Here is a 15,129-nt window from a genome sequence, read left to right as displayed (position 1 = left end):
TTGTATTAATCACATGATCATCCTTAGCATGTTGCTTAGGGTCAGACTGAAACTAACAATAGCTAAGAGCCCTCCCCAAGAAATGAAGCAAAATGAAAAGCAAAATGATGTGACTAGAGAGGATAACTAACAAAGGAGGCTCCTATCCTCTGTTAGAGACAGGCTACAAGGCAAGATGGACCTGGAATCTGGACTGATAATAGCAGTTTGATATTCATGTGAATGACTAAGTGTCAGAATTCTTTTTTTCAGAATTAAAGCGTACAATAACTTTTAAAGTCTTGAGTGCAATACATATTTGTATGCTTGTGTATTTGTGTGTGGGAGTATATCTATATAAAGTAAATTTCTCTTTCTCTTAGGATGAAGTCTATGAAATCTTCAGCTCAGGTGCTTAGAATCAGAAATGTGCCATTAAAAATTACATTTGTTTTATTCCATGGTACTGTGGCAAGTTTGAAAAATGAAACAATTGGTAAAGATCTGCAAATGATGGTACATGTCAAATTACTTTAGACAAAGAAAGATCTATTCTAAGAATGTGAATGTCTTTTGTTTTATAGGTCTTTGGCCATCCGAAGAAGTACTGGCTTACTACTGCCTAAAGCACAGGGAAATATTCAGGTACAGATTTGAACATAAAAAGATATTTTCCGATCTGTTAGCTTTATTGTATCTGCATGGTAAAGATTGCTATGATTTAAGTCCTCAGATTAAATTTAAAATGTTCAAGGTGAAAGCATGTTGCTCTTAACAAAGAATTCTGAGCTGCCTTTGGGTACTAATATTGCACAGCAAGCTTTCTGCTATATGTCAAAGACTTTTGATTTCCACTCAAGGCATTTTATTTCACTTTGATTTTTGGGAAACAAAAGTGAAGCTCCAATCGATCAGTACTGATTGTGAAGGTCAGGAAAAATAAAAGACATTCTTTAAATCAACATCTGTTGCAAAAGAAAGCAAAAAATAACCTGATAAAGTACATAAGAATTCCTGCATATAGCGATGGAAGAATTTGCACCTCTCTTTAAGTTTTATGAGATATTTTTGAGACATCCTGCGGTTCTGAATGTTCAATTTTATTTTTCCTATCTTCTGAACTTGTAGAAGACAAGCACCCAGTAGGAATGCTGAAAGATAAATCTGTCCTGCATCCACCTCCTCCGCCTTGAGTATACAGAGCTTTGCACTTAGAAATTCTTGTAGTTTCATTGTCTAGGAGCATGAATGAAGTGTAACAACACTGCATTTGTAGGCCTAAGTTGTGTTCTGATGAACACTATGAAGCTAATACCAAGCAAACCAGCTTGGTGTGTGCAAAATCCTACTCTCTGTGTACACTTGGTGTTGGGAAATTAGAGAACACCAAGCTGTCTAGTCTATGAGTCCTTGCTCTTTACATCAAACCTGAGCTAATTCCTTCAGTTTGCTGACTCCACTCTGAACTCAATGATCATAGAATTATAGAATCATTTCAGTTAGAAGGGACCCTTTAAAGGCCATCTAGTCCAACTCCACTGCAGTGAACAGGGACACTTACAGTTAAATGAGGTTGCTTAGAGTCCCTGGCAGCCTGACCTTGAATGTCTCCAAGGTTGAGGCATCCACCACCTCTCTGGGCAGTCTCTCTCAGTGCTTCACCACACTGATTGTAAAGAACTTTTTCATTATATCCGGTCTAAATCTTCCTTCTTTTGAAACCATTTTCCCTTGCCCTATCACTAGGGACAAGATCTGGCTCTAAATGTTGCCCTGGTTTATACAGCCTCATTTTTGCTCCAGCAGCCACCTGAATGAAACCCACCCCACCAGAGGAGGTAGCTAAGAAACATATTTGCTTCACTTCTGCTGCTGTTGTACTATCCTTCTAGAACTTTGCCATCCCAGCACACATAGCAGCTTGTACACTCTGTTTTCGGAGACTGCTGGCAGTAAAATTCACAGTGCCAGTCACTGAAGTGTGTTTTCCTGCCTTGGGTAACCGAACTTGCAGTGAGCATAGAGGAAATCACAGATTCAATTCCTGAGTTCTTGGGGGTTCTGCCCTATGAAGAGCACAACCAGAGCAGAGTTTCTTGTTTTAATTCTCATTTATAAATGTCTGTAAAGATTGCTAATGTGGGAACTTTGCACTAGAGTGGTTTATATGTGTGAATGTGTGTGTCTGTATTATGTACATGCAAATTTGGTTCAGAATGCACCGAAAGTCCCACACTGGATGCTTTCTTTGTTTGTTTTGATAAATGAAGTAAGTGCCTCGTAAATACTGTAACATACAAGCTTAGATGTATATACATGTAGATATAACATATGGCTTGGAAAATCAAAATTTATGTGAGGAAAAACCTATAATTATTCTATCTAAACCACAAACCACAAATTTCCCACAATGTTTTTTTTAAATTCTCACTGGATTTAGGTATGGCTTGTTCCTCCAAACTGTGTCCATCTTCATTCTCATTTCCATTAAATAGGACAAACAATTTGCAAAGAGAATCTGCAGTCTCTGTGAAATAAATCCATGCTACCCAGTCAGTGTATGTTAGTGTGTTGTCATAGAATGTAGTCCAGTGGCCTCAGGGTACAAAATATCAGTGCCTGTATTCTGGTATCGAGGTGGCATCCTAGATGCTCAGCTTAGAGTGAGTGGGGAAATAGTATATAGAAATAGATTTTAAATTATGGGTGTTTTAGAGGAGAAGGAGCACCAAAAAGTCTGCCAAGCTGAAATTCCACTTTCTGCCAGTCAGAACTATTTCCGTGGGAACGCTTCTGGCAGCTGTAGCAGTTGCCATAGATTTAGCTGTGAAGTCGTTGTGCTCCCAAACTGAAGCCCTGCCTTGCCCTAACTGCTGTCTCACGCGGTTTCCACGCTCGCTCAGCATCCCTTCCTTCCTCCCTTCCGCCTCCCTCCTCCCTCCCGGGGCAGGCGGGGGCTGCGAAGAACATTCTTTATGGCTCCCCCTGCAAGCCCCCATCCGGCACACTCTGTGCACCAAATTATTTTTCACTCTTACATCTTAATAACTGCCTGCTATGGTCTGAGCTAAAAGCAACCTTTTAGACCATGTATTCAGCCCTATGCTTGGGCTTAGCTTGGACTCTTGACGCTAACTTTGTTTGGTTTTCTGTGGCTTAACTGTTTGCAGTTCCTTCCTTGTTCCTAACAGTATTGTTTGTAGGTCACTTGCGGTTTTAAGTGCTAATTGAAGGATCGGATTTCTTCATGGGTAATTGTTTTGTGGTATATGGCGTGTTTTAAAACTTCTCTTTTTTAATATCGAAAGGCTTTTGAGCATAACTGTGTAGAGCAATATATAAATAATATTAATTTCTCCATTTACTTCTCTAACTGTTTTTGCAAGAATGAATGTGGATTAACATTGTTATCCTTTCCTAACAATTATCTTTCGCTACTCTAGCTAGTTTAGTTCTAAAAGACAGAGCCATTGACAAGGGAAAAAAGGGAACCTTCTCAGATTTTTCAGCTCAGCGGTGGTAATGTTGCACTGAACACTAATGAGGGAACCCCCACTGGTTTGCCTGCTTTGTGACTTTTCTATTTCATAATTATTTTTAAAACGCAAAACGACATGAGGTAGCCCAGTCATGTCTCTACAACTTCCTGGTAGCTCCGTTCTTACTGCAGATGGCAATTTGTTCTTGTAACATATATGTCTCTCTGACCATTTTCATCTAATTTGTATGGGTTCTACCATTTCCTTTCTCTCTTTCAGGGACCTTGCTGTGTGTGAGCTAGGGGGTGGCATGACATGCTTGGCTGGGCTCATGGTAGGTCTTTTCTCAATTCCAATCCCATTCAGAGGAAGAAACAAAAGGAAAAATGTTCCAGTGCCTCCAACTGCTGGGTCAGAGAACTGTCAACAGCCTCAGCTGCGGTCAAGCTGCAGAGTCTTGAGAGACCTTCTAGATTGACTTGCTTTCGTATCATATTGATTTTATGGTTGCCTCGATGAGCAGAAACATTTTACCTCCGTGTAGTCAATATCTCTTGTTGTGACATTCCAGGCCACGTATGGTCTGTCTTTCATTGCCATAGCTGAAGCTTTTTTTTTTTTCTTTTTCTTTTTTTTTTTTTCAGATTGTAGTCCCATTTGCTAAGATACAGGAATAGCCTGGCGAATCACAGTTGGAGCACCATGATATAGCTGCTAATGTTTTGCCTGCATTATTACACCAACAAACATGATCCAGAGCTCTCAGTAATTAGATTCTTTTGAATTAGATTGGCCATTCAGGAGAGTCGTTCACCATTCTCTGGGTTCTGAGTCATGTATTCAGGAGATATTATGTAGCAGTGCAGTGCATTAGACAAGTTTTTATGTCTCTACAAATAAAAGCATATTGTTACACTGATTGGCATTTGACAAACCTGTCGCTCTTATACAATGTGTCGAGGTTACAGCCCAATGTGCGAGCATGTCAAAGCTCACAAAAAAATTACCCTTACAAAGCCATCTGCCTGCAATGCAAAGTTATATGAAGGGCATCAGGCAGTCAGACAGAAGCAAGCTGAAAGGCAGAGTGACAGCCTTGTATGATGGCTCTACTAGATAAACAGAAGCCCGCAAATGAAAGCCTCTCAGAATACCATCATCCGCTGTCACAATGCAATTACGGAACAGAATGATAGCAAGATAGAGGCTCCCGCAAATGGAATGATAAAAGTATTGACTGATTTGATTGAATGATTAAAATAATGCAGACATAAAATGAAAAAAGATTGAAGATTGTTACAGAGAAATAGGTGAGGAAGCATGATACTGAAGGCTTGTCACTCCTGTCTTCACTTCCACACAGACAAGCATATTTGCTCATTGTTTGCTGTGCTCTTTTTTTCAGGTTGCTATTTCTGCAGATGTCAAAGAAGTTCTGTTAACTGATGGAAATGAAAAGGCCATCAAAAGTATCCTTATTCAGATAGAAAACTGGTTTGCTGTGCTCGTTCGTTTTTACTGGCTGAGTAACAATCGATATAAAGACAGACAGCAAGGGGTATATTAAGAAAAAGTCCCCACATAAGTAATTAAAAAAATAGATGCAGAATATCTTGAGCAAAGCTGCAGCTTCCCCCGTTATAAATCTGATATTTTCTTCGTTAATTAGAAATCTACATGTCGGTATACTGCAAGTACAGCAGTAAATGTTTGTCTCATGGTTGAGTGCTGAAGGATTCTGTGTGTGTAAGCTGCAGTTACAGGAGGTACAGCAGTGAATCAAATCATTAGCTCTCCTTCACGTATTCATTTTGCAGGAGAAACTGGGCTTATGGGTCATGTTTCATGTTTTTGCTTTCAGTTATATTCCTTTTCTTTTTTATTTTCATATATTAGCCTCTTAAAAATGCATAGTATTTTTATATTGCCATCGTGTATTTTGAAATGCATACTTTCATTACTGGTGTAAGTTATAACTGCCTACCGATTGCCCATTTAGTGAGTCTAAACAATTATCAATTTATCACAGTGTCCCTTGATGTAAGATTACAAAACTCCTCTGTCCCACGTAGAAAGTATTATATGTCTTATAATATTATGTTAGAAAAAATTGCTATTATGCCCTTCTAATTTGAGCACATAGTTCAGAAAATTGAACTGTACTTTGGATAAGCGAGAGAATGAGTGAGCATAATTTGTGGCTACATTAAATATCAGCACAGAACAAGAACAGATATATATAGTGAATACTAATAGCCCTTAGAAATTGAGAGGAAAAAAATTGAAGATATCTATTTGCTTTTTTCCTTGGTAATCTCTCCATTTGCATGTTAAGGCAGACTAGGTTTTCAGGTTTTGGCCCCTGCATCGTAAGAATTGTTTAGATTTGAGTTTTGTATGTATTTGAAAGCCAACATGATGAAATTTTTTAATGAAAAAAATCAGTTAAACGACATTGTGGATTAGGAAAATAACAATTGCTTATGACTGGTAAATCAGATGTAACAGTGCGATGATGTTGGCTTCCACAGCCAAAAACACTCAAAGGTAACTCAGACAAGTGTAATTGTTTACACTTTCACAATTCCATGGAAATCAAGAGCCAATTATATCTTTTAATACTTGAAGGAAACCTGATAAAAGTCTCCTTTTTCTTGAAAATTCAAGTTCTCTGTTGTGTTCCAAGGATTCTTATTTTGCTAAAATATAGCTGACAATAACCATGAGCTGAGGAGAAAGTACTTGCGATTGTGTGCATTTTATACAGCATCTCCTCTGCCAGTCCTTCTGTCATTATGAAAATAAAAAATGTGAGAGAAGAAAAGTGTTCCAAAACTAGTCTAAGAAAACAAACAGACATCTTCTGAAAGCAGTTATTTAACAAAAGGTCATTTTATCCACAAAAAGCTTCAGGTGAGCTCGGTAATCATCAAGTCAGCAAATAGTTTGTGTAGCAGATTCCACAAACATACCTGAACTTTTTGGAAATTTGGAAGTCATCCTTAGCAAGGAAAATGGATGTGCACTAATATATTCACTGAGTCTTTGGAATTAAAGAAGTTAAAGCATTTTATTTTCTGAAGAACATACACTAATATAATCCAATTAGCACACCTTAGTTTTTTACAACATGTTGTAGAAATATCTTTTATTTCGGGAAGTCTTGCAAAAAGTTTTTGTCTGCATTCACTCAGTGAATCCCTTTCAGAGGTGTGATTGGTAGAAGGCTGTAACAGGAATTTGTTTTTCTTTTTTTAACATTTGGTGCTCTGAAGGCTCAGCATTCAAAATGCTTTTATTGTGTTGGATTTTACAATGGGCTTAATATTAGCAGGGTGCCAAGGTTCAGCAGACTAAGAACTTTACAGTGTAGGTAGAAAGTATTCTTAAAAGCATACATAATAAAATTTATGTAGCATTTTATGTGTTTTATGGACTTCAGTAGTAATTTTGTGATCTGTTTTATGGTAATTTTCTTTTGCCTTCTTCTGTATAGTGATTAGCTAGAACAGGAGTTCAGGCTAAATTTAGATCAGTTTCAGCCACACCAGACTTAGTGAAATCTGTACGAATATTTAGTAATAGGAAATAGTGTCTGGCTTCAAGTGTCGTGGCCTACAGATAATATATTTCTGCTAATTTTTACTATGGCTGATGTCATTTTTTAATTGTTTAGCACACCAAATTAAGTTAATGTGGGATAAAATACTGTTTTCTTGTCTAGATTCTGCTCTTCAGGAGCAGTTAATGCCTAGTATTATGTTTTTTATGTAGGTATTATACATTAAAATAATCTCGTTTAAAAATTACTGTTTACATCTTCCCTTTAAATTTCTTAGGAAGCTTAAATTACATGCCAGTCATACTATAATATCCAAAAATTACTTTCCAAAAAGTAAAAGTGGTTGTCAACAAAAAAGAAAAAAATCACTGTCAGAAGCCAGGAAATCACCAAGCAAGCCTGCTAATTATTCTTAATGGGCAAGATGAGCACATTAAGAAACAAATGAATACATCAGTGAAATGTAATTGAAAATCGACCTGGCAATAGTGCATTGCTTCTGAGAATCTGCCTTTGTATTATCATCATCATCATAATTATTGTTGTTTTTGTTGTTGTTATCGCTATTCAGTGAGCGTAACTAACAGCCTTGCTTTGTGAAGTCTCAAGCTTTTGAGGATTTGATTTTTCTTTTAGTTTCTGACATTTCTCATATTGTTCTCCATTTCATACTGGCATATGAGGTATTCACATGCATGTTGTGAATACATATCTGTTAGGATACATTATTGAAATAGTACAAGCTAATACAATTGATGAATGTGTTAATTTCAAATCACTGTTGTGATTTTAACTGCTACACTTAAAAATACGTTGCTATATTTTATATTAATCAGTGGTCTTACGCATGAGGTTTATGGAATTTTTTAATGGATATTATAATTTTAGTTACTAAGCCATTGAAAAGATTTCATTCTAACTCATTCCTTTTCCCTTTCATTGGCAGATTTTAATTGTTTAGTAGATCGTTCTCACTGCCAAATCAATGAGGTAAAGATGGATGGTCTTGCTTTTTCAGCTTTGTTCAAAACTTTATTGTTGATTCTGTCTAAGTTCTTTCATGACATTTTAAATGAAGACAGTTTTTAAAAAGAAAAATATAGATATTTACATCAAATATTGAAGTTTTACATAGGCAAAGTATCAAATTCATTTCTCTTTGAAATTTTGGGTGATTTTCATCCCGTTACAAATTTTTCAATTTAGCTCATTTCTATGACAGATTTATGCAGAACGCTGAAAGCATCTCTCTGCACTTCATCGTAGCCATATCTGAAGATACCATTTTTATGAGAAATTGTCTCTTTTGTCAGAGAGGCTGTGTATCTCCTGCCTTAGCTCTGTTTCACACCATGCAGTGACTTGAACTGCTGTCTAAAAGCATCAATAATACAAAACATTGTTGCAGTACACTATAATGGCCATTAAAATATAGCGTATGGATCTTTCAACAGTCCTGGGAAATTTAGGTTAAAGAGGTCATGTTCAGCCTGAGTGCCTAAAGACATGGGCTTATAAATTATTTAAAAAAAGCTAGTGTTAACATGGCTATAACAATTATTAATAGTTTTGCCCATTTATATAATTTAAGTGAAGTATAGCTAATTTATCATTAACGTTACTTCTACCTTCACTGAAAAAACAGCATGCTCATGGAATTATCTGTGCCTTCCTATTGCTTCACAAGTATTGACCATGTATATGACCACATGGAAAAGATTTAAAAGGCATGTGCAAAGTCCAGAGATTTGTTTAAACCACTCCTCTGTCATTTCATCTTTATTTTTTGGCTTCACAAACTACCAGTTGTCTTTTCTTCCACATTGTTTGGATAGGGACTTTCCTAAAATAACTTATCTTAAACGATCAACAAATTTAGGAGGGCCCATTATAAGATTTCAGCATAACAAAGAAAAGGTCACATTAGTCATTTTTAAAATTAGTCTGACATTAGTGTTCAGTTGTCTTAAAGAGCACTTGCATCCAACTTATTTTGTACACCTAGAAATATCCTCCTCATTTACATTGTGTTTCCTGTGTTTTAACTAAGAATGAATTGTCAGTGAGGTCTTTATCAAAATTGTTCCTTTCAGGTAATTTTTGATGCTTGAGAGTGAACCGTTCAAATACATATGGATTCACACTGGATGCCAATTAATGTTCTCACAGTTCCTTGGTTACTTGCTACACCTTTTACTTGCCAGTGGCTTCTCACTATGTACAAATGATTGATTATGGAGGTTGTCTTCCTAGGCATAGGTGACTGAACACTGCTCCCTTTGATTGAAAATTCTTGCATTGGCCTGCCTGTGTGGCTATCCGAATTTGTTACCTATCTTCCAGGCTGAAAGAGGCAGAGATGTGAAGCTGAGGAACTCTTGCAGTGCTTATGGAGAACAAAAGGCGTTTGTTGCTTTATTCTCTCCTCTATGGCAGTTCCACAGCTTTCTCAAGAAAGCAAATGAACTAGAAACTCCCTTGACTACAGGTGAAGGTACTCCTGATACATGCTGGATTTCATACAGAGCCAAGAATAAATGTGCATACCTTGTGGCAGTACTGGACCTCAAAACCAAAAGCTTCCAAAGCCTCCCTACTGTGATCTAGTGGTACAGTTGAAAGCAGCACCAACTAAACAGCAAAGTGAGCATGCATGAGAAATTTCTGTAATTCTTATAGTTGTAAATAATAATTCCTTTTAAATATAAGTAAGATAGGGAAATCTTTTCCTGCATCTTCTATAGCTACAGCACTAGCAGTGCTGGAAATTGAAGTGTTAATGAAGTGTTAATTCAATAGAGGTGGGCAACAAGAGCAAGAGGCTGGGTAGATTTATGGCGGCCAAACGAGATTAGCATTATGAAATTTATGCTTCTGCACAGACTGACTATTAATGCACTTTGAAAACCAAATAGATTAAAGACATTATGAATATATTACTCATGTATAAAAGTATTTCTGATTATTTTTATTATTGCTCTAGTTTTATTTGTAATTCTTAACAAATGCAATACAGATGTAAGTGACATCGTCACAAGAAATGTAATTGCAGGAGTATTTAAGACTCAGAAAGTGTCAAGCTGGTAAGATTCTACTATAGTGTTTTATGGATTCTCACATGTAATTGTATATTTAGTGTGAATGTGAAATGTGTAAATTTGTGACCTGTTACTTACACTGACACAGGTGTATACAGCAAGAATACGTGTGTATCATGGTTTAAGTGATGCAAGACACAAGTGATGCAATTTGGAAGTATTAAAAATCAACTCAACTGTTTCCAACAGTGTGCTCTGGTGCATGAACATTGTAAAGGTCCAGAGAGTTTGGTTTCCGTCTCCAGAACCCTTCCTGATCCACCCTGTAATTGATGCTACTGAAGTTAGCTATTTAACTATTTCCCTCTTGTCCAGGTGCGGTAGGGCCTGGAATCAGAAGAGAATGTGAAGATTGTTCATTTTTTCTAATATTTAAAGAGCAAATTTTAAAGCTCTTCATATTTAAGGTAAAGAGTTGTGAAAAAGCACATGCTCAGAGATGGCTACCCAAGATGAAATAGTGCGTGTGTCTGCCTAAAAATTCACTTTTTTTTTTTCTTTAAATGAATCTTATTCCAGAGGAAAGGCTCTCAGTCTTATCAAAGTGGCTACAGTAAAGCTGAAAAGGGGCTAAAAAAAACCCAAGTTGTTAGAGCAGAGTAAGCTTATTAATGTAGAGGGCTAAGCGCATACAATTTCAATGGCTATCATTCACATCATTTATTCTATGCTTATGTAGCCATTCTATGTAGAAGAAATTATTTTAAGTGAGTTCTTAGGAAAATTCTGCCTTTGTTGGGGTATATGTGAATAGAACTTAGGTATCTAATACTTGCTTCCCAAATAGACAAAGGCCACAAGAGTCTAGGAATAGGCTCCATGTGCTGAACACTTGTGAGCAACTTCAGACTTGTGCAGTACATCTGTGCAGAAGCTTAGATTTTGTAGGTTTCCAATTACCATCTATTTTGTATAAGATTTCAGATTTCATCCCTTGTCAAGACTTCAAACCTGGTCTTTTAGATATCAATCAAAAGCACATTTTCTACCCTGTCCTCATTTACATTTATCTAATGCTTAAGGTCATTTGTGATCATTTGAGTGTATTTCAGCATATGGAATCAGTGAATAATAGATTTTGGCTTCATGCTGTGAAGAAAGATTGTGTTTTTACAAGACATGATGTTGTTTACTGGGTGTTAATAATCACTAATTAATAAACATATCCAGACTTTATAAAATATTGCACTATAAGGAGTAAAAATGTCAAGTGTTTAACTTACTGAGTGCAATGGATTTGGGGTTGTTGTTTGTGTAAAAATAATTAAATTTAAAAATCAAGTGAAGTACTGTATAAAAATACAAGGCTCTCGTAATAAGACTGAGTTTAATTTTTACTTCTGAAGACTTTTCTAGGTTCATTGTAGAATTGTAAATTCTTGTAGGTGTTCTAATAAGCAGTGGCCATCATTCAAGCTTTATTATACACATTATTAGTTGCTTTCTCATGTGAAAAATAAGGTTTTTACATTAAGTTATTTGTTAAGTGCTAATGGGTGGATCAGTCCTTCAGATTCAGTGATGATGATGACAGTAGCAAAGTCATTTGATCACACCTCTAGGCCTTGAAGAAGCATAAAATGCTGATGTAGTAGCCAAAATAGTACCATAACTCTGACTCTTCCTACTACCCCAAAACTGGAGTTTGCTAACTAAAAAACCACAATATGATATAATGTTTTATAGAGAAAAATGCAACACTGTCAAGCAGAGTGATATTAAGTGACTTCTTTTACGTTATTTAGAGCTAGCAAGCTCTAAATGGTTCAAGTGACATACTTCAACATTAATTTGATCTGAAGTAGGCATTATGTCTTCCTCACTCTTAAGTGCCATTTAAGCAGTGTCCAATGAAAACTATGGTGTTATAACATATAAAAAATAGGCCCTTCTCACTGCATCTCTTTCTCACTTTGGGATCTTACACTCTTTTCCTTGAGCCAGGAGTACAAATGATCAGTAGGAGATTCAGTTATGATATTTCAGGCATTCAAATATAGACCTGGAAAAGTTGCCAAAAAATGTATGACACAAAAAGGAGCAATCCATTATCAGTCAAGTGAAGTTAGCTTAGGACAACCTGCCATACATTTATTTATTTAGATTTATACAAAATGCAATAAATCAGCACTTATCTAGCTCTCTGCCAACTCTTGATTGTTGTTTAAAAGTACAGCAATGTAAGCCAAACTGGCAGTTTGACATATCATGTGTTGTAATAATAGATATTTATTCAACAGTATGCTTCAGCAATGGTTATGGAATTCTATGTTTATTTTTAGCTTCTAGTAGTATAGTCAGAATTCCTTGCTAATGCTTACTGGGAATAGGTACATAAATAAATGCCACCAAATTACTACAGATGACTTGCCATAAGGGAGTGAATTATTAATATTGTGTATAGCTTTGATGATTTTCATTGTTCTCACAGCTGAGAAATTATCTTTGAACCACTTCAAGTTTATGCCATAACTTAGCCTATGAGTTATCCTGATAGCAGTCTTTGTAACATCAGTTATTGGTGCAACATGCATAGCACGTTTGCTTTGAACATGTCTACCACTATCAAATTAGGAATAACATTTATAGAATCTCAGCTCTTTTTCTTCCTTCTTCATGTGAAAACCGCAGTGAAATAGGGATTTATGCTGTAGAATTTTGAAGAATTGTTGTTATTACATATGACAGTGGAAAAGCTTTATCAGAGAGAAGGCTTTGCAATATATTCTAAAGGTTAACAGCCTTTTTTATTCTCATCTGCGAGGGAGATTGTTCTTCCACCAGACTCACTTGTCTAAGAAGACTGACTGTTAAGAACAAAATTTGTATATTTACTGCTGATACGGGACTCTTAGGAGTTTGCATATTTATTGCCTAAACTCAAAGGAGTTTTAGGCATAGACAAGTCTAGTCTTAGCTGCTAAGAGCTGGTCCAGAGATACTGCATTTCACATTGGTATAAGCAAGTACATGCAACAGTGAGAGGAATGCTTGTTGCATGATGCACTATTTGATTTATTTAGTAGTAATGTATCGTGCACTCTTTGATCATCTTATAGTAAACATTAGAACTCACACACACAAAAAAATATATATATAAATATATAAGTAACTGGAAGTGAACTTCCCAGCAACTATGCAGTTCCAGTACTTCTCCAGGCAGCAGGAGTTCCAGATACAGTCTCAGAGTGCCTCATTGTCCCAACTCACTGCACTTGTGACAAATACAACAGAATGCTGATTTATCCTGAGATCATAAAGTGACCCAGGGAGCTGTACCACCACAGGTCTCAACAGCCATGATTCCATTCTTCTATTAATTGCTTCTTTTTCTGTAACTGCCAGCATGTGAATATTTTAATCTTACTGCAGTGTTCTTCCAGTAAACCAGCTTTCTAGCTGTAAATCATGCAACAGGTTCTATCAACATAGGACAGCTTTAATAAAAATTCCTAGGTTTTCAGCCATCTAATCAACGTGTTGCTGAATTCAAACTTTTTGAAGCATATTTATTGAATTAGTTGTGCTTGTCAGTTTCATAACCCTGAAGGAAGTTTCTTTGAACTGCTTCTTCAGTCTCCCGGTGTGGTGTTCTTGCATACACAGCTAGGAGAATAATTTCCTGCTCTTTTGTTAGGAAGAAAAGACTTCTGGTTGCTGCTGTCTTCATTTGATAATTTTATGTATATGTGGGAAGAAACAATGTCCATTTGTTGGTGCCCATTGTGTATTTGTAGCGATCAGAGAAAATTCAACTCAAGTGTAGGCCATTCCATACCTCTGATCATACTTTTGCCCGTTTCTGTTTCTTTCCTGGTTTCAGACTACTACCTTTCAGATTAGAGTGAATAGTACTGCATTTAAAATGTGTGCAGATTACATATATGTGTAGTGCCATAAGTATTCTTTCTGTTCCTCTTCTAAAAATGCCTAACAGTGATTGGCTTTTTGACTGTAGTTGGGCAGTCTTCATGTAATGTTTTCATGATACTGTCTGTCATAAAATAAGGAGCTTTCTGGTAATTATAATTTTTCTCCATTTCCTTTATGAAGCCAGGATTATTTTTGCTGTTTTCCACTTTGCATTTATCCATACAGAATTTCATCTGCCATTTTATTGTCCCAAACCTCAGCTTCATCCTTCTGCAATTCTTTACAGCCTGCTCTTTTCCTTACTATCTTGAATAACCTCATAGTGTCAGCAAACTTTGCTACTTCAGTGCTCCTCAGTTGGACACAAGTTAAATAGAACAGGTCCCAGGGAAACCCCGCGGATTATCTCTCTCCATTGTGAGAACTGACCATTTACTACTATTCTGTTTCCTGTCTTTTGTTTCATTCTTTAGCCCTGCCAGGACTCTTATCCCATGGCTGTCTACTTTGCTTAAATGTTGTTGGTGAGGGTTTTCTCCATTAGTGTTTTGGAATCAGAAGCAGCCTGTCCTACCCAGTATCACCCTTATCTCAATACATGTTGACCCCTTTTAAGAACTCCTGAAGTTTTGTAAAGTAGGACTTCTTTTTAAAGAAGACATCTTCCATCATAAAGGGGTTCTGTGATGAAAGTGTCTTCAGTTTCTTCTGCAGTTAGTGCAAAGAATTAATTTCATCTCTCTGAAATGATGCTATCCTCTGTGAGTTCTCGTTCTATATCCTAATCATTAGCTGGCAGGAAGATTTAGAGCAAAAGAAGACTACTGTTAGTATTGTTAGTCTGTCTGACTTAATTTTTAAAGTCTGTGGTCCTTTCTCCATTTGGCTGCAATTTCAGCTTTGGAGGGATGATATCATGCTTCTAACAGTTTTCTTTACTGCTTGACAGTACCGTCTGACTTTCACTGACTTCCAACCTTGGGGTTTCTTGGTGTTTTGGTTTTTTTGTTTGTTTGTTTTGTGTATCTCAGCCATTTGTGTAGGTTTAATAAAATTGGAGTTTACTGTAGTTTTGTCTATCAACTTTATGTGAACAGGTAAGAATATGTGAACAGAGAGAAGAGAAAATTAGCAAGAT

The 15,129-nt window shown here is 36.4% G+C and overlaps 1 protein-coding gene across 1 annotated transcript in view; it reads left to right on the top strand.

The window, feature by feature from the left end:
- The window catches only part of CAMKMT (calmodulin-lysine N-methyltransferase), a 192,855-nt gene that overhangs the window by 149,699 nt on the left and 28,027 nt on the right, over nucleotides 1–15,129 (top strand). Inside the window, exons 4-7 of the mRNA XM_042829163.1 lie at nucleotides 564–624; nucleotides 3,738–3,792; nucleotides 4,864–4,927; nucleotides 10,037–10,103. Of these exons, the coding sequence (XP_042685097.1) occupies nucleotides 564–624; nucleotides 3,738–3,792; nucleotides 4,864–4,927; nucleotides 10,037–10,103 (247 nt within the window). The remainder of the gene's footprint in view (nucleotides 1–563; nucleotides 625–3,737; nucleotides 3,793–4,863; nucleotides 4,928–10,036; nucleotides 10,104–15,129) is intronic.

The sequence above is a fragment of the Centrocercus urophasianus genome, unplaced genomic scaffold (assembly GCF_019232065.1).
Source record: "Centrocercus urophasianus isolate 14NV4802_14NV808 unplaced genomic scaffold, USGS_Curo_1.0 seq_10, whole genome shotgun sequence".
NCBI classification, from domain to species: Eukaryota; Metazoa; Chordata; class Aves; order Galliformes; family Phasianidae; genus Centrocercus; species Centrocercus urophasianus.
The sequence above is the reverse complement of the archived record's forward strand: the minus strand, read 5'-3'. Positions and strand labels throughout refer to the sequence as shown.